The sequence below is a fragment of the Arachis stenosperma genome, chromosome 1 (genome assembly GCF_014773155.1).
Source record: "Arachis stenosperma cultivar V10309 chromosome 1, arast.V10309.gnm1.PFL2, whole genome shotgun sequence".
Classification (NCBI taxonomy): domain Eukaryota; kingdom Viridiplantae; phylum Streptophyta; class Magnoliopsida; order Fabales; family Fabaceae; genus Arachis; species Arachis stenosperma.
In genome coordinates, this window is record NC_080377.1 from 83,701,028 (window position 1) to 83,727,234 (window position 26,207).

General features: G+C 42.5%; 1 protein-coding gene across 1 annotated transcript; it reads right to left on the reverse strand.

The window, feature by feature from the left end:
* Positions 1-22,893: 22,893 nt before the first annotated feature.
* On the reverse strand, positions 22,894-25,283 carry LOC130981699 (formin-like protein 6). The gene is made up of 2 exons (XM_057905345.1): positions 24,993-25,283; positions 22,894-23,379 (listed from the first exon to the last, which is right to left on the reverse strand). Exons 1-2 carry the CDS (start codon positions 25,281-25,283, stop codon positions 22,894-22,896), a joined length of 777 nt encoding a protein of 258 aa, XP_057761328.1.
* Positions 25,284-26,207: the final 924 nt, after the last annotated feature.

A 26,207-nucleotide genomic window follows, 5' to 3' on the forward strand; every position in this document is an offset into this window, starting at 1 on the left:
ATTAAAAGATAAATAGACATAAAATAAAGATAGAGATACTTATGCAATTCATTGGTGGGAATTTCAGATAAGCGTATGGAGATGCGTTATTCCTTCTGAATCTCTGCTTTCCTATTGTCTTCATTCAATCATTCATACTCCTTTCTATGGCAAGCTGTATGTTGGGGATCACCGTTCTCAATGGCTACCTCCCGTCCTTTCAGTGAAAATGGTCCTCTACGGTTTCTGTATAGCTAATCAACTGTCAGATTTCTCGTCTCGGATGAAAAATACCAGGCACAGCTACCGCATGGCTAATCAGCTGTCAGTTTTTGATCGTGTCGGAATAAGATCCAATGATCCTTTTGTGCACTGTCACTGCGCCCCACAGTCCCGAGTTTGAAGCTCGTCACAGTCATCCCTTCCCAGATCCTACTCAGAATACCACAGACAAGGTTTAGACTTTCTAGGTCTCAGGAATGCTGCCAATTGATTCTAGCCTATACCACGAAGATTCTAATCTCGGATTCAGATGCTCTCCTGTCAGGAAAGACGATGTGAATCGTTGAAGAGAGATCCAAGAGATATGCATTTAAGCTTGTTTTCATGTAGAACGGAAGTGTTTGTCAGGCACGCGTTCATAAGTGAGAATGGTGATGAGTGTCACTTGATCATCACATTCATCATGTTCTTGTGTGCGAATGAATATCTTAGAATAAGAATAAGCATGAATTGAATAGAAAATAGTAGTAATTGCATTGATTCATGAGGAACAGCAGAGCTCCACACCTTAATCAATGGTGTATAGAAACTCCACCGTTGAAAATACATAAGAACAAGGTCTAGGCATGGCCGAATGACCAGCCTCCCAAAAGTGATCAAAAGATCAAAAGATGATCCAAAGATGAAAATACAATAGTAAAAAGTCCTATTTATAATAAACTAGTTACTAGGGTCTACAGAAATAAGTAAATGATGCAAAAATCCACTTCCGGGCCCACTTGGTGTGTGCTTGGACTGAGCATTGAAGCTTTCATATGTAGAGACTTTTCTTGGAGTTAAACAACAGCTTTTATGCCAGTTTGGGAGTTTGACTCCAGCTTTTATCCTGTTTCTGGCGTTTAACACCAGAATAGGGCAGGAAGTTGGCATTTGAACGCCAGTTTGCATCGTCAAAACTCGGGCAAATTATGGACTATTATATATTGCTGGAAAGCCTAGGATGTCTACTTTCCAATGCAATTGAGACTGCGCCAATTAGGTTTCTGTAGCTCCAGAAAATCCATTTCGAGTGCAGGAAGGTCAGAATCCAACAACATTTGCAGTCCTTTTTCAGCCTCTGAATCAGATTTTTGCTCAGGTCCCTCAATTTTAGCCAGAAAATACCTGAAATCACAGAAAAACACACAAATTCATAGTAAAGTCCAGAAATGTGTTTTTTGCATAAAAACTAATAATTATATACTAAAAACTAACTAAATCATACTAAAAACTACCTAAAAATAATGCCAAAAAGCGTATAAATTATCTGCTCATCACCAGTCTTATTTGCCGCTTCAACTTGGCGGTTAGTTTGGGGGTGCTCAACAGACGAGAACTTTTGCTTTATGCCTAAGCCGGCGAGAAATTCTTTGATCTTCTTATCGGCAAACTGCGTCCCGTTGTCCGAGATGACGACTTTCAGCATTCCAAATCTGGCTATTACTTGTCTCCATATGAACTTCCGACAGTTGGCCGAGGATATGCTGGCCAATGGCTCGGCTTCTACCCACTTTGTGTAATAGTCGATGGCGACAATTAGGTACTTGACCTGTCCCGGTCCAACCGGAAAAGGCCCTAACAAGTCGACTCCTCATTGTGAGAATGGCCAGGAGGCTATCAGCAGGCTTAGTTCAGCTGCCGGCGCTCTATGAAAGTTGGCGTTCTCTTGGCATCTTCTGCATCTCATTACGAATTCTTTCGAGTCCGCCGTCATCGAGGGCCAATAGTAACCCGCCCTGACAAGCTTTCCAGCCAAGGCCTTTCCACCGATGTGGTGGCCATAACATCCTTCATGGACTTCACTTAAAACGTAGCCTGATTGGTCGGGGCACAGGCATTTCAATAGGGGTTGGCTGAGCACTCTATTAAACAACTGGCCTTGTATCATCGTATACTTGGACGCTTCTCTCCTTAGTGCCTTTGCCGTTTTATCGTCCTCAGGGAGTTTACCTTTTACCAAGAAATTAATGATTGGGTTCATCCAGGAGGGAGGGTCGGTTGCACGTGTTATATGCAGGGTCACTGTTGGTTACTTCACTAATCCTTGGATCAAAGATCGATTCCCCGTTCCTGGCTTCGTGCTTGCTAGCTTTGACAAGAGGTCAGCTCGGGTGTTCCTCTCTCTCGGGACGTGCTGCACCGTGACCTCGTCGAACTCCTTGCTCAGCCTTTTCACCTTCTCCAGATATTTCTGTAGTAATGCATCTTTGGCTTGGTACGTTCCATTGATCTGTGATGTGACGACCTGGGAGTCGCTACACACTTCTACTCTGGTGGCCCCAATCTCTCTTGCCAGGACTAGGCCACCAAGTAAGGCTTCGTATTCTGCTTGATTGTTGGACACTGGTAACTCAAACTTGACCGATTGTTCATATATGATCCTGGTCAAACTTTCTAGGATAATCCCCACTCCCCCGAACATTTGGTTGGAGGCTCCGTCTACACGGAGCTTTCACCGTGTGCTCGGTGTCTCGGGAGGGCTCCTTGTTACTTCGACCAGGAAGTCAGCCATGGCTTGGGCCTTGATCGCATGCCTGGGTTCGTACTGCAAGTCATACTGGGATAATTCAATTGCCCAAGTCATCATCCTGCCTGCCAGGTCGGGTTTCTGGAGTACTTGGCGGATTGCCTGGTCTATCCTGACAATTATCTGGTGTCCTTGGAAGTACTATCGCAGCCTTGCGCGAGGATGTCAGGAGTGCATGTGCCAATTTCTCAAGCTTACTGTACCTCAGTTCCGCCCCTTGCAATGCCTTACTTACAAACTAGACCGGTCGCTGGATCTTTCCTTCTTCTTGCACAAGGACTATCACCAAAGCCTCATCAGTTATTGCTAAGTAGAGGTATAGTGCCTCTCCATTCTTAGGTTTCCCAAGGACAGGTGGTGCCGAGATTATCTCCTTGAAGTGCTTGAAGGCTTCTTCACACTCCGGGGTCCATTCAAAAGCTATCCCCTTTTTCATCAAATTGAAGAAAGGCAGAGTCTTGGCAGCCGAGGCTCCGAGGAAACAGGATAGTGCGGTGAGCCTTCCCGCTAATCTCTGGACATCTTTAACGCATCCAGGGCTCTTCATCTGTAGGATTGCTTCGCATTTCTCCGGGTTGGCTTCCACTCCTCTCTGGGTTATCATGAAACCTAAGAACTTTCTGGCTTCCATGGTGAAGGCGCACTTGAGTGGGTTAAGCCTCATACCGTGCCGCCGGAGAGATGCGAACACATTCTCTATATCACTAATGAGGTCTTCAGCCCTGCTCTTTACCAGAATGTCATCTACGTACACTTCCACTGTCTTGCTGATAAGATCATTGAATATCTTGTTCATTAGCCTTTAGTATGTAGCTCCCGCATTCTTTAGTCCAAACGGCATCACCTTGTAACAGTATGTTTCCCCTGGCATTATGATCGTCGTCTTCTCTTCATCTGGCCAGTGCATCGGTATCTGGTTACAGCCTGAGTATGCGTCCATAAAACTCAGATACCGGTACCCCGCAACCGCGTCAACAAGAGCATCGATATTAGGGAGGGAAAAAGAATCCTTGGGGCATGCCTTATTGAGGACGGAATAGTCCACTCACATTCTCCATTTCTCATTGGGCTTCTTAACCAGGACTACATTCGATAGCCAAGTCGAGTAGTCTAGTTCCCGGATGAAACCTGCTTCTAGCAGGCTAGCCATTTGTCTGGCCACTTCGTCAGCTCTTTCTCGGGATATTTTCCTCTGCCTTTGTGCTACTGGTTTAGCTTCCACCTTCATAGCTAGGTGGTATGACAAGATTTGGGGGTCAATCCCTGGCATGTCGGCTGGTGTCCAAGTGAACAGGTCCCCATTTGCTTAGATCATCGCTACTAATGGTTCTTTTAAGTCATGGGGGAGGTTCCTGTTTACAAAGGTGAACTTTTCTTCCGAGTCACCGACCCTGAATTTCTCGAGGTCTCCTTCAGGTTGTGGCCTGGGTTTGTCGTCGAGTCGCGTGTCTAGGTCAGCTAGAAAGACCCTGGATGCTTCTTTGGTCTTCTTCCTTAAGGAGAGATTGGCGTCGCAAGCGACCGCCATTTCCAAATCTCCCCATATGAATCTGATCGATCCATCATCAGCAACAAACTTTATCATCAGTAGCTTTATAGAGATCACTACTCCAAACTCATTGATAGTTTTTCTTCCTAGGATGAGGTTGTAGGCCGTGGAGTCTCTTAAGACCACGAACTCTGCCATTATTGACCTCTTCCCCTGTCCTCCTCCTATTGATACTAGCAAGGAGACTATCCCATCAGGTTTGATGAAGTTGTTACCTAAGCCAACCACGCCTTGTTGGTGGGTCTTTGGATCGGTGTCACGGAGGCCCAAAGCATCGAACACATTGCGGAATAATATGTTCGAATCCGCCCCCGTATCCACTAGGATTTGCTTTACTAGCCCAGTTCCAACTCTAGCCGTGATTACCATGGGAGGGTTCTCCGGCGAGTCATCAAACCATTGGTCCTCAGGCCCGAATGATATTGAAGGTATCCTCCTGGAGAGGGACATGCGACTGGACGAGGACACGGCTAACACCTTGGCGTCTTTTCTGCTGGCCGAGTTGGATTTAGGAGACGCGTTTTTCCGGACCACGACGTTCACGATAGTGAAACCACACTCACCATCCTCCTCGGGCTCTTGTCACTGCCTCACGGCATGGCTCTTGTCGTCGTCAATTTGATCACGCTCTAGTCTCCTAGGTTCCCTTATGAGGTGGGAGAACTCTACCGGCTTACCTTCCCAGATCGCCTGCTCCAGAGCATCTTTCAGGTCAAAACAATCTTGGGTCTTGTGGCCGTAGCCCTTATAGTAATCGCAATAGACATTTTTGTTCCCTCCTGTTCTATCCTTGAGTTGTCAGGACTTCGACAGGATGCCTTTGTCGGCGATCTACTGGTAAACTTCAACAATTAGGGCCGTCAGCAGGGTGTAGTTAGTAAACTTCCCTACCCGGGGAAACGACTTGAAGTTTTTAGCTCGAGCTCCATCCTTGGAGTGCTTCCTGGGCCTTTCCCCGTTATGGGGCTGACGAGTATGGTTGTAGGCAGGCTACCGCTTGTTGGCTACCACAACCTAACTAACTTCTTCGTCATTGATATACTCCCGAGCCACATTTTGGATTTCTTGCATCGTCCACACGGGCTTGGTGGTAAGGTTTTTCCTGAAATCCTCATTTAGCAACCCATTCGTCAAGCATAAACTGGTCACCGAGTCGGTCAGGACGTCGATCTCCAAGCACTCGTCGTTGAACCTATCCAGGTTCTTTCTGGTTGGTTCATCGCTCCTTTGTCTTACCCCAAGAAGGTTAATCGGGTGCTTTACTTTAGCAATACGTGTGGTGAACTGAGCTAGGAAGGCACGGGCGATGTCCCCAAAGGACGTCACGGACCCTTGGAGAGGGCATTGAACAAACATATTGCCGGGCCCGCTAGGGTGATGGGGAAGGCTCGACATCTCACTTCATCGCCAACCCCTTCCAGGTTCATCCTGGCCTCGAATGCCGTTAAATGCTCTTGGGGGTCTTGGGTTCCATCGTACCTCATGTCTGTTGGCTTATTGAAGTGCTTCGGTAGCTGGACCTCGAGGATGGAATAATGAAAGGGGGTTACCCCCATGATTATGGGATATCGCATTCTCCTCGGTCTTTCTCTGCTGTCTTTTCGGTTTTCCTCCACAGTTTGCCTCGTCGGAGGTCGGGTGTAGATCAGGGGATCTCGTCATCTTCTTGGTGCCTCCCTACTTTCCCCATGACTTTTCGACGCTGACCGGGGGCTCCGTGTGCATCTGGAGCAATTTTTTCGTGGGCTTCTCCCACTCCTTTGAGGAGTGACGTCCAAAACTATTTGATGATCTAGATTTTTCTCAATATGAGATTTCTTTCATTGCAAGTATAGTCTAAATCAACAAACATTCCTCACAATCAAATATTTCAATTCAAAACAAAATATAAACCGAGAGTATCTAAACCTCGGGTCGTTCTCCCTAGGGATGCAATTGAGGTGTTACTTCCTTGGTTGTTAAGACAAAAAGGGGTTTTCGAGGAAGAAATTAAAGATTAAAAGAACTAAGAAATCGAAGAACTAAGTAATGATCAAAATTGTTAGTTAATGCATAAAAAAGACCTTGACTTGGGGATTGAGAATCCAAGGAATCCTATCATTGCCATAACCACAATTATTGTAATTGTCATGAGTCAATCTCGCCTAGTCAACCCCAACCATCGAGGAGTAAGTCAAGCAAGCATAATTCACCTTAATCTATAAGTCCTAACCAACTTATCAAACTAGTTGATAAAAGGCTAGCGTCAATGGAAACAAGAGCCAACTAACTACCCAATAATTACCACTAAATGTCAGACATTATGACTCTAGTATCCTAGGAATTCAAACCACAAGCCAAGGTGTGAAAATCTACTCAAAACTCAAAGTTGGCATTTTCACAACACCTTGCATGCTTAAAAGTAAAGTGTGGAAAATTGCAAAGGAAATTGGAGAGCTATAACCAACTATCAAAAAAAGTAATCAAGCATAAAGAGAGCATAAAATACTAAATTCATCAATCAAAACTTCAAGAACTCAAAATTACAGTTATAAACAAAGTGCTTGAACCAAGAAGGAAATGAAAATAAAGACAATGTAATTACAGAGGAAATTAAGCGTACTTACAAAAGAGTTGATCAACATCCAAAATTAAAACTTGCTATAAAATGCTACAATTGAAATTGTATAAACCCTAAGAGAGCAATGCTACACTATTCCTACTCCTATGGAAGCTTCCTATACTACTACTACCTAAATAAAAGTGAGCTCCCATGCTAAGTGTTGATTCTCCCCTTATATAGCACTTCAATTCAGCAATTCAGCCTTCCAAAACGGGCCAAAAGCCCCCAAAATACGCGCTGCACGTGTTTCATTAATGAAATCATGTGTTGGGTCCTGTGCGGACGCACACACACTTTGCTGTTTTGGCTCCTATGCATACGCACAGGTGCTCGTGCGCACACACGCATGGAAATCCTTGCTTGCGCGTACGCACGCAGGGTTGTGCGCACGCACACTTCGCTGTTTGTGCTTTTCCTTGTTTTCTTCATGTTTTCTCCCTTGTACATGCTTTCTTCCACTTTTGCCCATCCATTCTTGCCTTCAAGGTCTGAAATCACTCACAAACCATATCATGGCATCGAATGACATAAAAGTGGGATTAATTTGCTCTATTAAAGCACAAAATTGCATGCTTTCACATTTAGGATTGAATTAGGGATCAAACACAAAAGTATGCTATTTTGGTGCTTAAGTGTGAGTTCATATGCTAGAATCCATTCAAATCAAGCCAAAATATACCATCAAATATGGACTCATCAATTCCCCCATACTTAAATGATAGCATGTACTTATGCTAAACTAACAAGGATAATGATCAAAAGGGGTAATCAATTTATTGAATGCAACTATCTATATGCATGCAAGTATGTAAATACTATTTATACCTATATATCTATCTATATTATCTATATGAAATTGGTGAAAACAAACAATCAAATTTCCAAGCACGTATAGACAATTAGGGCAAAGCAAGGGAATAATCCAATGCAACCAAAATCTAAAGAATTGATCCAACTCATTAAAGCGAAGCAACTTGCAAGAATGCATGACAAGAAGCATGGAAACATAGAGTTGTGTAATTGAACCCTCCCTAGGTGTGTATACACTCTGATCACTTGGTGTTTAGGGTCAATTCACTCAAGTCTCCTCCTAATCATGCTTTCAAGGATTTGCCTTTCATCTAACAATCAACAAACAAGTGATGCATGAATGCAATTATCATGAGGACTTCATATGGTTGTAATGGGGTTAGGGCAAGGTGGGGTGGATATGGCCAAGTAGACTAATGCAATTGTATCCTTGATTAGTTTAAGCTCCACATCAACCTATATCATCCAAATCAAAACAAAAGGCAATCCTAACCTTCCATCAATTCTTTTTCACAATCACTTATGTATGGCTCATCATTCACATCACATATGCATTTCTTATTCATTTTCCTTCACTTAGGGGTACTTTCATCCCCTTTTTATGATGATAATATATTTTTTTTGAAATGAAAGTGAAAATACATATGGTTTTAGTAGCTCATACATGAATACACCCATTTTCCAAAATTTTTAATAAATACCCAAAAGTAATATTTTCAATCACTACCAATGTTTCCCAATATTCCCCCACACTTAAATGAAGCACACTTCTCCAACCTAAGCTAATCAAGGATACAATCCAAGGTAATTCATAGTTTTTCGCTTATGGTTGTGATGTGCTAAAATCAAGAACAATGGGGTAAATAAAGCTCAAAAGAGTTTAACAATGGTAAATGCAAAGGGTAGGCTATATGGGAAATGTAATCTTTTAGACAAAAATGGCCTCAATCATGCTCAATGCAATTAAAAACATCAATCATTGGAAACAAAGAATTAAGCAACACTAAGATCACAATCATAGAAGAGATATGTCACACAATGAACAAAATTAGTGGTTAAAGGTGTGTAACCACTCATTCAAGCTTAAAATCTCACAAGGTTGCATTGTTCTATCTCTCTTCTATGTTCCACAAAAAATCATTCAAGCAAGTTTAAAAACTATTTTCCAATTAATTCAATAGAAAGCCCAAAATTGTTGGAAAGTTATGTTGTTTTTCACCAAAATTATTCCTATATATGTATGTATGTATGTATGTATGTATGTTGTGATGGATGCAAAAATTTTTTCAAAATTTTCTAGTTCTTCTCCTAATTTTCAACAAGCAAAAAGGTAACATGAACAATTAGGATCAAAATGAGCTAGGCATAATTATTCACAACATCCAATCACAATCCATATCTATACTATATACCAAGCAATATAAAATGCAATATGTATATATATATATATATATATATATATATATATATATATATATATATATATACCAAAATGAAAGTGTGATACTAAAGATAACTAGAAGCAACTACTATATATTTAAACTAAAATAGAAGGTGCATAAGTCAAAGTACCAAAAATATCCACAAAAGTATCATAAAGACTAAAAATAACTAAATGAAAGTGTTCAGGAGAGAATGTTTACACCCAAAATATCACAGATCCTCCACCACACTTAAGTCATGCACTGTCCTCAGTGCCTAAAATAGTCAATCGGGGGAAATCAGCCATGAGAAGTTCCACCGTCAGACGGTGGTGGGTGGTGGTGACATTGGTAGATGATAATCTCAGTGGACGGCCGTGGTGCGGGATCTGCTCTAGGCTCCTCTAGTGTCACACCAGCTGCCTCTGATATGGTTTCAACAATCGGCTCGGCTACAGCTGTCGACTCCTCAACCATGTGATCTGCAGTTTTATCAACCATCTGATCTGTAGGCTCCTCTACTGTGGCCTCTACTACTGCCTGCTCAATGGGCTCATCTGCCTGGCCAGCCTCAGTTGTTGGCTCCTCCACTGCTGGGTCTTCAGGCTTAGGCACTAGTGTGTCTGGAGGAGGTGGCCCAGAATCGCGACCGTCAAACTTCGTCACTATTCACTGGAAGCGGTGAGCGTTGCGGTACTCAATACGGTGTAGAGTCTGTAAGATATCCCGACCCAGTTCATAAGGCATCTGGAGTCGGGCTGTGGGCACAGGAGGTGCTGGTGGTGCTGATGGCTCTGCTGATGATAATGTAGGCTCAGTAATCTTCCTCTTCTTCTGTGGCAGTCCATCGTAGTCACCGTATGGAAGGAATGGCTGCTTGCTTATCAGGATAGACATGCAGTCGGTCTGACGTCTCTTCATCCCAGACAGAGTGGCTAACTTGGTGATCAACGATGGGAAGGGAATGTTATACTTCAGTTGCTGTGTTACCTTCCACATCAAATTTCTGATGAGGAGAAAAATAGAAATCCTTTTCCCTTCCAGAATGGCCTAGAGGAGGACTGCCACTCGGACCCGGATGTGTGTGGCATGCATGCTCGGAAGAAGATAGTTGGTGATGATCTGCTACCAAATCCTCACCTCCGGGTTGAGGTCAGTGCATGCAATGCTCTGAGGGACCAAATTTTCTCCCCTGCTGTACTCCCATCTGGCCTCAGGTGTGCCAATCTTTCTCATAATGACCTCTAGAGATAGCTCACCTGATAACAGATCTTTCACTATCTGAGGATAAGCATCACGAGCTTTAGGAATATGCGGGATGCCTAAGAGTTCCTCTAAAGCAGTATCAGAGGTGTTCAGAGTGACACCTCTCAAAAGGGCATTGGGGGCATCTCTCTGCAGAAGATTCGCATAAAATTCTTTGACCTAGTTTTCATTAACTTCCACCGGATCAAATTTTATGAAATCCCAATGATAAAAATTCAGTTTATCCAAAATTTGGGCCGCATATTTCTCAGGTAGGTTTAGCTTTCGCTTATAGTGAAAGGCCTTGTTTTCTATTTTCTTGTATTGTTCTTGGGATTCAGCATTTATAAATACTTCAGGTTGAGTGCTGGTGGGTGTAGGAGGAGCACGAGCCAAAGGATTGGCTTTCTCCTTCCCCTTTTGACGCATCCTGAAAAAGACAAAAAGAAACATAGTACAACTTAGGAGAGGTATACAGAAGTCACAGAAATCCAGAAGAATTAATCAAGCAATTCATGTAAGAGCCAATCAGGTAAATAAATACCGAATCAAGGGATAACATGTAAAAAATAATTAAAGGTTTGAAAGAAAATGTGTTTTCCCAAATCAAGCAACCTAAGTACTATAAAAGATAATGAACAACAATTAAAGCATATGTGTGATTTAGGTGCTTTATGTAAGCGAATTGATTTGTAAAGGAATTGATTATTGCAATTGTGCCTTGAGGATTGAAAAAGCTTGTAAAAATTGGCACAAAAGGCAATGATCAACTTTCAAAACACCTGCTTATTCATGGAACAAAGTAGTAGAAGGGTCACATTGTCAATCCTTGTTCCCAAAAGCAATGTCAGTTGAAATCAGATTCATTGCTCCAAAAAGATTTACAAGGGACAAGTAATTGTACATGGTCATTTATGTTCAAGAACACATGAATAGGTAGTTAGTCAACTCACCAAACAAACATTATATGTACTGCTGCCAAAAGGCACCAAACAGATTTCAAAATTGGAAGTTTAATGCTAGTTTCGTGTGTGAGAAAAAGGAATGGGCAGTCAACATATAATGCAGTGAATTAGCCTGCTATGCACTTAAAGGTACCAAATTGAATGGTCAAAGTTGTAAATTTCAGTCCAATTTGGTCTCAAGAACAAAATCAACAATGAAGTGCATAGTGGGTAGGCTGAGAATGCTATGCACATCAACAATTCACATCAAACAAGATAATCGCATAGGTAAGGTGAAGTTTAGATTGATGTTTCAGGCAGCATCCAAAATTAACAAAAAATCGCACAAGTAGGAATCATAATGCAAAATGAAAGGGAAATTCAAACCCTATGCTAATCAGACATAAAAATCGAATCAAAAACTCCCATTCAAGCATTACATCAAGAAAACTATGTGCAAAAATCAGCAGCATCATTTGGTTTCAAAATCAAGCAAAAGCAGCATTCAGAATCAGGTAAAAACAACAGCAGTCAGTTTCAGCAACATCAGCAGTTATCCAACCTAGAAAAGATTCAAACAATCAACCAGCAATCAACATTTATTCCAGAAAACAAAAATCAACTAACCTATAGCCACTTATTGACTAAAGCAAAATTAAAAACATAAGCAAGAAGAAGCAGTAAAAAAAATAAGGTTCAGGGGAGAAAGGGAACCTGTAATGCAGAAGGAAAGAGAAGGAAAAAAGAACTGAGAAAGGGGTGGCGAGGTGATCGCCGGCAGTGGCTGACGGCACAAAAGCTCGCCAGAAAAGGAGGCGACTGGAGCCTGGCGCGGAGGCAGGGCAGAAAGGGAAAGGAAAGTAGAGGAGGAGAAAAAAAGGAGGGTGAGGGGAAAGACAGAGAAGAGGTGCGATGGCGGCGCCGTGGAGGTCGCCGGAGGTGGGTCGTGGAGGAAGGAGGCTGGGCTGAGAGGGGTGGTTGTGGTTTTCAGAGAAAATAGGAGAAGAGGGGTGAGGATGGGAAATGAAGCGTGACCCTCTGTCTTTTCGAATTAACATTGAAAATTGACCTGTGCGGACGCACAAGGTCATGTGCGGGCGCACACAAGGAGAAGGAAGGAGATGTGCACGCGCACAGGGCCGTGTGGACACTGTGAACAGAAGGTGTAACGCAACCTGTACAGACGCACAAGGGATGTGCGCTCGCATAGATGGAGGAAAGAGGGGGCGTGCGATTGCACAAGAGGTGCGGTTGCTGCGACCAGTAGGTGTGTTCAAGCTGTGTGGGCGCACAAAGGGTGTGCGCTCGCACGTGTGGCTTCTCTTTTTTTTGAAATGAGGGGGTTCGTGTGCGGACGCACACAGGGTGTGCGGTTGCACAGGAGGAAAAAGGGTGGTGTTACCACGCACACCCTGTGCGTGCGCTGGGCACAGAGGGGGTGTTAAAGGGTGTGCGAGCGCATGATGCTGTGCGCACGAACGGGAACTGGAAAATAGGGGGTCTGTGCAGACACACAAGGCTGTGCGCACGCTCAGGTCTCTGTTCTTGCACGAAAATTATGCCTCTAGGGCATCAATCTTCACATCCCAAACAGGTTTTCAAGTCTCAAAACATCACAAAACTCCCTAAAACACATTATTTCACCAAAATTACTCAACAAACATCAAAATAAAACTAACCAACCCAGCAAACTAACCAATTATTCATGAAATAAAAGCTAAAAGAGAGAAGGTTAGAAGGCTATTACCATGGTGGGGTGTCTCCCACCTAGCACTTTGGTTTATAGTCCTAAGTTGGACTTGGTGAGGAGATCCCCGTTAGGGTGGCTTATGCTTCCATTCCTCCTTGAATCTCCAACCAAGTTTGCTATTGATTTGACCTCCGGGGTCCCATATGAAATTCTTCAAACTCTCAAGAGACTTCAAGCTAGTAACTAGGATATTTAATTGTTGACTCTTAAGACCAATGCTCGGATCCCATACTTGAGTTCCTCTATCACCATTGACATGCTTGTGCACTACTCGGATTGTAAAAATATGTTATTTTAACTTTAAGTTTTGGAATGCATTTTTTTTAGGATGAGTTCGGCCAATCCCAGTGAACTTCTATAATTTTATAGAGTTCGCTGCACTTCCAACGAACTTCGCCTAAACTTTTCCTAAAACCATAGCTGAGAAAAAAATTCAAATTTCTAAGCCATTATCATGTCTCCAACAGAGTATAGGAGTACACAAAAGTACACAGATAACAAGCATGGTCTCTTCAATATCGCCAGCACCAATGGCAACCGTTATCTTCGTTTTTAGAAATACACAGGTACATATGAATAAGCCATATTTAACAAGGATTTTTTATTATAAATTAAAAAAATACTATTTTTCAAACAAAATACGACGTGTTCCTGTGTACTCTTGTGTACTCCTATGTACTCTGGAGATGATGATAATAGTTATCATGGTTAACTTTCTAACTTTTCTTCTCACCCAATTTGATATTTATGAAGATACGTACTAAAGTTCGCCAAGGATAAAGCGAACTCTATAAAAATATAAACGTTCATCAGGGGGGTCAGACGAACTCTATTAAAATAAGAGTAATGCTAGGGGGCCAGCAACATTTGTGATTTGTAGCCATCAACTAGCCATCAATGATGATTTGATGGTGTGAGATTGGTGTGAGATTTCATCCAATGGCTCACCTTTCTCTGCTGGTTACATGCTGACCAAAATGCAATAAAATTGCTGGCCCCCTAGACTTTTCCTTAAAATAATGAAGTTCGTCGGAGTGCGTCGAACTTGCCCTACGTAAAAAGAAATGCGTATCTGAAAATTTAAAATTGGAATAATGGGTTTGTAGAAATAAAATTTTTTAATCTATTTCAAAAATAAAAAACCGAAAAAATATACCTAACTAAAGAGTTCGAGTTAATCTATTTTAATTTATTTCAAGTTAACCCTGCCCCCCGTCTCCTCAAAGGAGAGGGGAAGCCTGTGGAAGAAGCCCATGGAGGAACCACGCTAGGCACACTCCAGACTCTCGATCCCCGCCTATCCAGGCGCAAGAGTCGGAACACCAAGGGGAGAGCAGGGAGATACCGAGGAGGCGACAAGACCCCATAATTTACACTCGGCCATTGGCAAGGCGCACTAAGGAGGACGACCAAGAAGAGAGCCGAGAGAGACCGAGGAGGTGACGAAACCCCATCATCATGGGAGAAACCCCATTCCACCACTCCATTCTCAAGGTCCGGCTGCCGAAACACTTCGACAAGCCAACGGACATGAAATACGATGGAATCCAGGACCCCCGGGAACACCTAACGGCCTTCGAGGCCAGGATAAACCTGGAAGGTGTGGGTGATGAGGTGAGATGTCACGCTTTTTCCGTGACCCTAGCAGGACCTGCATTTCGGTGGTTCAACGCTCTCCTCTAAGGTTCCATAAGGACCTTCGCGGACATAACTCGGGGCTTTCTGGCACAGTTTACCATGTGTATCGCCAAGGCCAAGCACCCGATCAACCTCCTAGAGGCGACGCAGAGAAGCGGCAAACCAACCAAGAAGTATCTGGATAGGTTCAATGACAAGTGCCTAGAGATTAACGACCTAACCGATTCGGTGGCCAGCCTTTGCCTGACAAATGGGCTGCTGAATGAAGTCTTCAGAAAACACCTTACCACCAAACCAGTGTGGACAATGCAGGAAATCTAAAACGTGGTGAGGGAGTACATCAACGACGAGGAGGTCAATTAGGTAGTGGCAGCCAACAAGCGGCAACCCGTATATCATACTGCTTGTCAGCTCGGTAGTGGGAAAAGGTCTAAGGAGCACTCTAAGGACGGAGGGCCAACCAAACCCTTTAAGCCGTTCCCCCCGGGTAGGAAAGTTCACTAACTACACCCCTTTGACGGCTCCGATCGTTGAGGTATACCAACACATAGCGGACAAAGGAATCTTACCGAAGCCTCGCCAGCTCAAGGATAGAACTGGAGGAAACAAGAACCTCTACTGTGACTACCATAAGGGTTTTGGCCAGAAAACCCAGGACTGCTTTAACTTAATGGACACCCTGAAATAGGCGATCCGTGAAGCCAAGCTAGCGAAATTCTCGCAGTTCACAAAAGAACCCAGGAGGCGAGAATGCGGCCGATCTGACGATGATAGAAGTTGTGTCGTGAAGTCAAGGCAAGAGCCTGAAGAGGACAGCGACCATGGCCTCACCATCGTAAATGTCGTAGTGAGGAGGGACGCTGCGCCAAGATCTAAGTCAGCAACAAAGAAAGATGCTAAGGTCCAGGCCGTGTCATCAGTTAGTCATGGGGCCCTCTCCCAGGAGAGTCCCAACGATATCGTTCAGATCGGAGGACCAATGGTTCCACGACTTACCGGAGAACCCTCCCATGGTGATCACAACAAGAGTTGGATCTGGTTTGGTCAAGCGAATCCTCGTCGAGACCGGAGCTGACTCAAACATTATGTTCTAAAACGTGTTCGACGCCCTGGGCCTCTGAGAAGCCTACTTAAGGACTCATCAGCACGGAGCAGTCGGCTTGGGGGATCATTTTATCAAACCTGATGGAATAATTTCCCTCCCGATCTCCATAGGAGGAGGTCAGGAAAAGAGGTCGTTAATGGCGGAGTTTGTTGTTTTGAGGGACTCCACGGCTTACAACCTTATCTTGGGGAGGAAAACAATCAATGAATTCGGAGCGGTAATTGATGATTAGATTTTTGATGGCTTAGAAATTCACTAATGAAATCTCGTTGTAAAGTATAGTTTCTAAACGAAGCAATAATCCTTTCATACAAAAGATTGTTTGTCACAAGTAACAAACCCCTAAATTTATAAACCGAAGTATTGAACCTCGGGTCGTTCTCCCTAGGAATTACAATAAAGTGTCTTGTTATTGGTTGTGAGTTATTTTTGGGGTTTTTGAGATTTTAGACAAGAAATATAAATGGCAAAGAAAATAAACTAACAACTAACAAAGCTCTTGGCAAGATATGAGAACTAGAAGTCCTATCCTAGTTATCCTTCTCAATTGTGATAACAAATTGTCCATTACTCCCACTTAGTTAACCTCTAACCATGGAGGAAAGTCAAGTGGATGAATCAATTTGATTCCTCAAGTCCTAATCAACTCCTAAAGGAAAGACTAGCATTAGAGGCGTTCAAATCAATTAGCAATTTCTAATCATCAATCAACAAGGGAATTAGATAACTCAAGAGTCACTAATTACTCTACCTAGGCCAAGAGGAACAAAACCTACACTAACATCCAACCAAGCATTTCATCGAACACTTGGAAGGCACAAAAGAAAAGCATAGTGAATCAACAACAAGAACAAGATCTAACAACAATTATTGCAAAGAATTAACAACAATCAAGGAAATCACAATTATCATGAATTACCTCAAATTGCATTATTGAAAGTAAACAAAAGAACAACAATCTATCCAAAACAAAATGAAGAATTACAATTATTAAAGCTCATAACTAGAAAGAGGAAGAGGAGAAGATTAAAACTTGATAAAGGAGAAGTGAATTAAAGCATGAATTAAACCTAGATCTAAGAAGAGAGATTAACCTAAACCTAATCCTAATTCTAGAGAGAAGTGAGAGCTTCTCTCTCTAAAACTACTCTAAACTAAAACTAATGATGCTCTATGATAGATTGATTGATAGATCTCTTCCCCTTCAATCCTTGATCCTTTTATTCCTTTCTATCAGCAATTGGCGCCAAAATGGGTTCAGAAACTCCCCAAGATCGCCAGGCACATGCTGCTTTAATGAAGTCATGTGCGGACTTCGACGCGTGCGCGCATGGTATGCGTGCGCGTCCCTGGCCGATTCTGCAATGTGCGCGTGAGTGCCTTGTGCGCGTGCGCGTGCTTGGCTGATTCTACTTCTTTGACTTTTTTTATGCTTCTCTCCACTTGTATGCTTCCTTCCTTGCTCCCTTTGATCCATGCCTAGCCTATTTCAATCCTGGAATTACTAGCAAACACATCAAGGCATCTTATGGAATCAAAGAGGAATTATTTATCAAAATAAGGCTTAAAAAGGATGTTTTTACACTTAAGCACAAATACGGGAGAGATTACAAAACCATGCTAATTCATAGGTTAAATGTGAGAAAAGGTCATCAAAATACTCTAAATTCAATACAAGATAAACCCTAAAAATGGAGTTTATCAACCTCCCCACACTTAAACCTTAGCATGTCCTCATGCTAAAATAAGAAGGAACTAAGGGGTATGTGATGAATGAATTTTTGCCGGTATAGAAATTATCAAGTAATCAATTGTAGTATAGTCTAAACCGACGCAAAATCCATCATCAAACAAATCTACAATCTATAATCGAGAGTATTAGTCCCGAGTCGTTCTTCCCTAGGAATGCTACAAGGATGCATGTATTGGTTAAGTGGTCTTTTGTGGCTTGAAGAGTGTGGCATAAAAGTGTGAATAAAAGAAAACAACAATCAATCAATATTAAAAGCCTTGGCCAAGGTTGGACATTGGAAGTCCCATCACTATAGCTTCCTTCAATTATGATAACAAAGGAGCGTTGCTTTACTTAGTTAAACCCTAATCATAGAGGGAAGTCAAGTAAAAGTAATTAACTCAAGTCACAAGTCCTAGTCTTACCCTAGGGAAGTCTAGCTTTAGTGCACTCTAAGTCAATTAGCAATTCTCAATTCTCAATCAACAATTGACATCCACTATTCAAGTGTCTCCAATGACTCAACCATTAAGCCAAGTGAGGGGATGCTACTCCATATCTAAAGTTGGCATTTTCTCAAACACTTGGAGGGCAAGAATGAAAGACATAGTAAAATGGAGAAGGTTTAGAATCAAAGTAACTCAACACAAGAGATTAACAACAATCAAGAATGAACAACAATGAAATTGAGATCTTCAATGAATTTATAGAATCCAAAGCAACAAAGTCAAACCTAAGATCTATGGGAATTGAACAATAACAAACACTAATTGAGATTAGAGAAGATGATCTACAATATGAACAAAGTAAATTGAGTGTTGTAATAGATCTCACCAAGAATGGGTTGAGAATTGACAAAATGAAGATGAATTCTAGAGAGAAATTGGAGTTTCTCTCTCTACAAATGTAACTAACTAAAAATATCTAAAAACTTGTAAAATGAGTCTATGGATGTGAATGTGTGTTAATCCCCTTCAATCCTTGGCCCTTATATGCATTTTGGCGCCAAAGTTGGTTGCTGAAACCTTCCCAAAATCGCCAGGCACGTGCTGCAATAAAAGAATCACGTGTGGACCACGACGCGTGCGCGCACGGTACGCGTGCGTGTCCCTGGCTAATTCTGCGATGTGCGCGCGAGTGCCTTGTGCGCGTACGCGTGCTTGGCCGAGATCAATTCTTTGGCTTTTTGTGCTTCTCTCCACTTGCATGCTTCCTTCCTTGCTTCCTTTGATCCATGCTTAGCCTATTTCATCCTGAGATTACTAACAAACACAGCAAGGCATCTTATGGAATCAAAGAAGAACTAGAATTCATCAGAATAAGGCTTAAAAAGCATGTTTTTACACTTAGGCACGAATACGGGAGAGATAACAAAACCATGCTAATTTATAGGCTAAATGTGACAAAAGGTTATCAAAATACTCTAAATTCAGTACCAAATAAACCGTCAAATTGGGGTTTGTCAGCCTCTCCACACTTAGACCTTAGCATGTCCTCATGCTAAAATAAGAAGGAACTAAGGGTTATGACATTTATTGAATGCAACTAAACTATATGAATCCTATCTAAATGCAATTATCTAAGCAAATGGAAATGCTTAGTTCAAACAAATCAATTTCCAAGAGAGCATGTGTAAGCACAAGAGCTAGGCAATAGGAATTAAGTCCAAACCACAATTGTATTGAATTATCAAAAAGAGTTCAAACTTGCAAGAATATAGATATGGGTGAACACATGTGATTGAACTTTTGAACCCTCACCGGATGTGTATCCGCTCTATTCGCTCAAGTGTTTAAGGGTTAATCCACTCAATTCTCTTCTAGTCATGCTTTCCAAAATTTGATTTCCTTCTAACAATCTACACTTATTTAATGCATGCATACATTCATCATGAGGTCTTTCATTTAGGTTGTAATGGGGTTAGGGTCAAGGTAGGATCATTTATGGTTAAGTGGACTAGGATTTGAATCTTTGATTAGCATAGACTTTCCCACCTAACTATATAATGACCTATACAAGTTCAAACTACTCTAACTACCCCTTCTTCACTTTTTCACACACTCATGCATCTTCTTTTTATTTTACTACACTTATGCATTGATTCTTATTGAGCTTCACTTTGGGGCATTTTGTCCCCTTTATTGCTTTTCTTTTTCTTTCTCTTTTTTTTTTCTACATACATTCTTTTCTTTTCTTTTCTTTTTTTTCTTTTTTTTCATTTTTATTTTTCTTTTTTTTTCATTTTTTTTTCTTTCAAACTATATACAAGAACATCAATGCATAAGGTCTATACATTTAATCAATACAAGAGTATGTTCCCAATTCCTTAAACATGAAAGTGTACTACCCTTTTTATCCCATCTAATGTTCCCAAGCCTCACCAACTTTGAATAATAAACACTCTCACTAGCCTAGGTCAATCAAAGATCCAAACAAGGACTTTTCATTGGATTTCCGCCTTAGGCTTGTAATGTGCTAAAATGGAAATAAGTTGGTTAATCGTAGGCTCAAATTGGCTAACAAAGGAATATAAAAGGGTTGGCCATTTGGATAAGTGAGCTAATGAAGTGATGGCCTCAATCATGTAAATGCATAAATACAATAGATAAATGGATATATAGAATCAAGCAAATCAAGGATCATAATCATAGAAAGAGAACAATTTCACACAAGAATGGAAGATAAGTGGTTATAAAATGCAACCACATCAATAGGCTCAAGTCTCACAAGCTTGTGTTCTCAATTCAATACATGCTTCACAAAGTATGAAATTCAAGCAAGTTGCACCAAAAAAAATTTTCTTTCAATCAATTGGGTTAATGCCCTACAATTAAACTTCTTGAAGAATCTCAATGTTTGACTAAGCATTGTTGTGATTGAAAAATCCAAAAATTTCCTTAGTTCACCCTTTCCTTTTTCACTTAAAACCAATTTCTTATGCAAAAAGGGTGACTAGGTTTCACTTAAAACATGATTTTTAATCACAACCACAAACTAAAAAGAAAAAAAATATTCAAAAGAAAATATGCAAAATGCATAAAGACAAATCCAACTAAAGTATGGAATCTATCATCCAAAACATCTAAGGATATCCATAAGCATCAAAGTATCTAGAATCCAAAATAAATCCAAAATAAGCAGTAAAAGTATCAAGCAGTAAAAGTATCAAAATACATCAAATATATTCAAGGGTGTGCAAAGTAAAATAGCTAGAAAAGTGGCCAAAATGTTCACCGGTATCTAATGATGCCACCGGCTACCTCCCCACACTTAAGATCAAGCATCGTCCTCGATGCTAATCTTGAGGATCAGGGATAGGTACACCGATAGGCTCTGGCTGTGGCGGTGGTACCGGCTGAGACTCCTGTGTCTAAGGTGGTGCCTCCATATGTGCTGGCTCAGCCACATGAATACCCTCAGTCTGTAAATCTGCGTGCTCCTCCTCATGGGTCTCCTCATCGAAACCGGAAGACTCTGGTAGAGGTGGCAACTCAAGGCCCTGGGACACAAACATCTGGTCAATCCGATCTAGGCGACGCATGATCTGGCGCTGGCTGCGCTCCATGTACCGGAAGAGATGCTGAACTAAAAAGTAAAGCGGCTGAGGTGCGGCTGCGGTAGATGCTCCTGCAGGGGCTGAGGATGAAGAGGGTCCAGCTCCCTCAACTGCTGCTCTGGCTCAAGATCGACGGCGCGAAGCGGGCCTCTCGTGCACCCAGGATCCCCACGGAATAGTAACTGGCTCCTTCTGAGGGAGCGGTGGAGGTGGTGATACATCATCCTGGTGCCACAGAACTCCGGCCCGCTGAATCATCTGAGTGACCAAGACCGGAAAAGGAAAGAGACCTCGGATGTGGGCCCTCCACATGAACCGCCTGATCAGCTGGGGGTAATAAACATCTCTCCCCTCCATCACACAACTGATCAAGATCAACATGGCAACTGGGATCTCTGTGAAATGAGTCGTAGGCATGACGTAATGAGCGAAGATCTGCTGCCAAGTCTTGGCCTCTCGGCTCAGATAACTAAAGTGCATCCCCTTGGGTGCCGTGTTATCGGCATCCATAACCCAAGGAGCATCCGGAGTAGCTACCACTGCCCTCAATGCCTCAAAATCAAAAGTCATGCAGTGAAGGTCTAGCTCGGCCTGCATGAATGCATCAGTGTCACTGGTCCTAGGCCGGCAAGTAAGGGCGTCTTCTATGGCCTGCTCTGTGATGGGTACCTCAATCCCCCTAACAAGTACCGAATCAAGGGTGTGGCGGAAGAAATTGCAGTAGAACTCCTGCACCCAAGATCGGTTCACCCGGCTCAATTCCCTATCCAGAAAGGCCAAACCCATCCGGTCGATACGCTGGTGGATAATATCGGTCAAATCTGATGGAATAACCAGCTTCTTCTCAGTATTCAGATTCTTTGAATTGTAGCTTGGGAATCTAAGTTCACAGTAGAGATTGGAGAATTTGACCGTATCCTGAGCCGGTAGTAATTGGTTTGCTTTATCCATGTCGTGTAGAGGGTTTTGAGCATAGGCAAGCAGTGAAGCAAAGGTGGGGTTTGGTGTTTTCTTCCTCTTTTTGGAGGATGATGCCTTTCCTTTCCCTTTATCCGACATCCTGAAAAATAGAATAGAATATAGGCAATTAAACACTTAGCACGAAGCAAGTAAAACATTTTCAGGATGTAAGATAGACGGCAAGCAAATATGATGTGAATTAAACTTGAAACATGGACATCAAGTAGGAATCAGAGAACATAGCCATAACCAAGAATTCAATGTTTCAAACAATGTGCACAATTCATAAGGGATAGGCATGTCCATCATCATGACTCAAAGTAATGGTCAAGAGGGTTAAAAATGCAAGTGAATGTCAATTCCGGGAGCCAGATAAAAACGGAAATTAGCCCAATTATGAACTTGTGTGCATTATGCAAAGGTTTAGAGAATTAATATGCCAAGTTCAATTTGTCAATAAAAACTAGAAAGAGAATAATTCTTGAAAATTGGGCAGCATTCCGGCTTAAAATTGGACGTTCCCGGATTGCAACATAGCACAAGCAGCACGATTACAATATCAACCGATCACAGTAGCAATAAGAAAGCATTCAGGCAGCACAAATTGCATACAGAGCAACTCAAATTTGGCATTTAGCAAACAAGCAAACAAACAGAAAATAAACACAAACGGAGCACTTATCAGGTCTAGAATCCTCTATCCAGCCCTAGCTACCTAACCACAATTATTTCTAACTAATCCTAACATACAACATTTGAAATCAGAAATCAGACTAACTAATAGAAATATACAGTAATTAACAGAAATGAACAATTAAAGAGGACAGAATTTGGAGCAGGAACCTGGGGGCGGAGAAGAACCGAGAATGGAAAGTAGAGTTGGGATAGGGGTAAGGGCAGCAGAGGCAGAAGCTTGCACCGCCGTAGGTGGTGGCGGAGAGGATGGTGGCCGCGGTGGTGGAAGTTCAACCGAGGAGGAGAGAGGGTGAGTGGCTAGCAGAGAGGGAGAAGGAAGTGAATGGATGAGAGAGAGAGGGTTGATGGTGAACGGTGGTGGCCGGCGGCCGTTAGTGGTGGTCGCCGGTGCTGCTGCCGCGGAGAGGTGGAGTGAGAGGGGAATCGGAGATGGGAAGGTAGTGACCGGGAGAAGAAGAGGGAGGAGAGGGAAGGTAGGGTAGTGGGTGGTGATGAGATAAAGAAAGAGGTTGCCCGTCCGGTGGTGGCTGCCGGCGGAGCAACAGTGGCGGAGGGGGTCAGAAGAAGAAGATGGAAATGGGGTTAGAAGGGGGGTTTTGCGCGACTGCGTAGTGCGTCGCGCATTAGGTCATCATCATTTTGAATTGACGCGCGCGCGCACCTTGCGCATCCGCGCGAATTAAGGAATCTATGGACCTACGCGTGCGCGCACAATGCGCTCACGCGTGGACGATCAAAATAGGCAAGGGTGCGTGCGCGTACCGTGTGCGCACGCGTGCAAGGAGTTGGGCTGAAGGCTTAAGGTTGGCCCATATGAGGCCTAACTCTCTGGTCAATGGCCTGGGGGTTGCACTACCAGGCCTGCGCGTACGCAGTATGTGCGCGTCCGCGTACAATTGGCAGTTGCCATAGGGCGCGCAAGCGCAATACGTGCGCTCGCGTCCTTTTCTTCTCTTGGCTTATGGACGCGCACGCGGCATGCACGCATCCGCGCGAGTTGAGTTGGGCCAGGGGCTTATTGTTTGCCCAGAGTCGGCTCAACTCTCTGGGTAATGGCCCAGAAAATGCAGCAGCCGATTGACGCGTACGCGGCAGGTGTGCGTACGCGTGTATTTCCCTATAGTTGTATGGACGTGCACGCACGTAGTGCGCCTCAGCATGGAGTGAGTTGGGCTTGAGGCACAACGCTAGCCTATGAGAGGCCCAACTTTCTGGAATATGGGTGATGATGCATCCGCTCATGGACGCGTGCGCGTACATGGTGCACGTGCGTCCACCCCTTTTTTTTTTTTTTGAAATGCCTAAAAGCTCTAATTGCCCAAAGACTCCCCATGGTGCCTACAACTCCTTATTTAGTCAAAATCACACACTTTCTAAAATGCAAGTTGGTTTTGAGATTTATTCTATTTCTACTAAGCACAATATACATGTCAATATGCTAGCAACTAATGTACACAAACAAGCTAATTATGAGATGAAAACCTACCTACAATGGTAACTCAAATCACTTATTAAACAAAATTAGTAGAGCGTGGAAAGAGTTTACCATGGTGGGGTGTCTCCCACCTAGCACTTTTAGTTTAAGTCCTTAAGTTGGACATTTTGATGGAGTCCTTGCTATGGTGGCTTATGCTTGAACTCTTCTTCGAATCCCCACCAGTTTTTGCACTTCCAATAGCCTCCGGGATCCCAATTTAAACGTACAAGGCCTTTAAGGGGGCCTAAGCAAGTAACGAGGCCCTTAAGTTGATAGTGGTCTATGTATGTTCCGGGGTCCCATACTTTATTTGGCAACCCCTTTTCTTCTTGATCTTCATGCTTCCAATAGGGTGACAAACTTATTGAATTCTCTTTGTAACTCATACTCATCATCCTAGTTCTATTGAATTTGGCTTCACTCCACTTTTGAAACTCTAAGTTTGATCTTCCATCCCTTATGCTCCTTGATTCAAATTGTCCACCAACATCTAATCCGTTCTTACTCTCTAGCCCACAAAGAGTTGTAAGTTGACCGTCCGTTTCTAACAACGCATATTGATATGGGCCAAGAAAATTAAAGGATGAGATGATTACCCACTCAATTTGTAATTGGGGCGGCGACTTAGCAAGGAAGATATCCAATGGTCTTGACATTGTAGGTTCCACCACTTCCTTTGGCTCCTCCATGATGATTTCCATCTTTTGATAACTTTCTTTAAATTCTTCTTGGTTGCTAACTTCCTCCAAACCTTTATCATTGATCAAGTCATGTGTTGCAGGTTGTGTGTTATCCTCCTCAACATCATTTTCAAGTTCAATAGAAGAGACTTCAACGACTTCCACAAGATCATTAACACTATCACTTGGTGTGAAAGTGTTCTCAAGCTTGAAATCCACTTCTTGTTTAACTTCTTTTAATCCTTCAACCATTTCGTCCTTCTCAATGATCTCTTCCTCCTCTACTTGTTGCAAGACATATCCCATCTCCTTGCTCTCGTGTTGGGATCTTAAAATCTCCTTCATGCTCATCTCTTCGATTGATTTCTCACATTCATCTGTGAAGATGCTTTGCTTGTTGTATGAATCCCAAGAATCTATCTTTTGACGGATGGTTGCTTGAAGTCGATTCATTTCTTCCTTGAAACGATCCCTTAATTCTTGTTCCGCTTTACTAACATAAGTAGGATCATATTGCTCTTGGATTAATGGACATTGATATGCTTCCATGGAGGTTTGTGGGGAGAAGGAAAATCATGATATGGTTGGAAAGGAGATTCATCAAAACTTTGAGGTGGGAAGTTATTTTGGTTATTGGTAAATGATGGAATTATACGGGATGTAAATTCTTGGAGGGTAGAGGTGAAACTAGTGAGTGCGGTTTGGAGCTCTTCTTGCTCTTGAAGAACGATGCCAAGTGTATCATCCATGGGAACTTGGGTTGGAGGGTAAAAGTGTTGGAGTGGTGGTGATTCAAAGGTTGCTTGTTCATAATCGTCACAAGGGTATGCATAGGGGGAATATAGATTTGGATCATATGTGGGCACTTGGTGGAAATAAGATGTGGGTTGAGAATATGGTGCATAGAATGGTGGTGGTTGAGTGGTATAACCATGATAAGAATCATCATATCCGTAGGAATGATATGCATTATAGGAAGGATTACCATTGTAGTAACTTGAGGGGGAAGGTTGCCATGATGATTGCTCATATGGATATGGCTCCCTTCCTAAGAATTCATCTCTCCCATAATATGAGCTATCATTCAAATTTTCATCGCCTACAAAATAGTCATAGTCATATCCAAAACCACAAGGATGAGAATTCATAGTGGCAAATAAGAACAAAACTAATAGAGATCTAAAACTAATGGAAACCAATAAACAAATGAAAGACAAACTTATTCACAATATTCACATATTTACATTAACCAAAAACATGGCACTCATGTGCATT

Bases quoted from the DNA above. Each gene is read 5' to 3' on its own strand.
- LOC130981699 (XM_057905345.1), bottom strand. From the start codon at position 25,283: ATGAGCATGAAGGAGATTTTAAGATCCCAACACGAGAGCAAGGAGATG. The intron at 23,380-24,992 runs GTTAGCAACCAA...CGCACTACGCAG, and splicing joins ATGATAAAGGTTTGGAGGAA to TCGCGCAAAACCCCCCTTCT.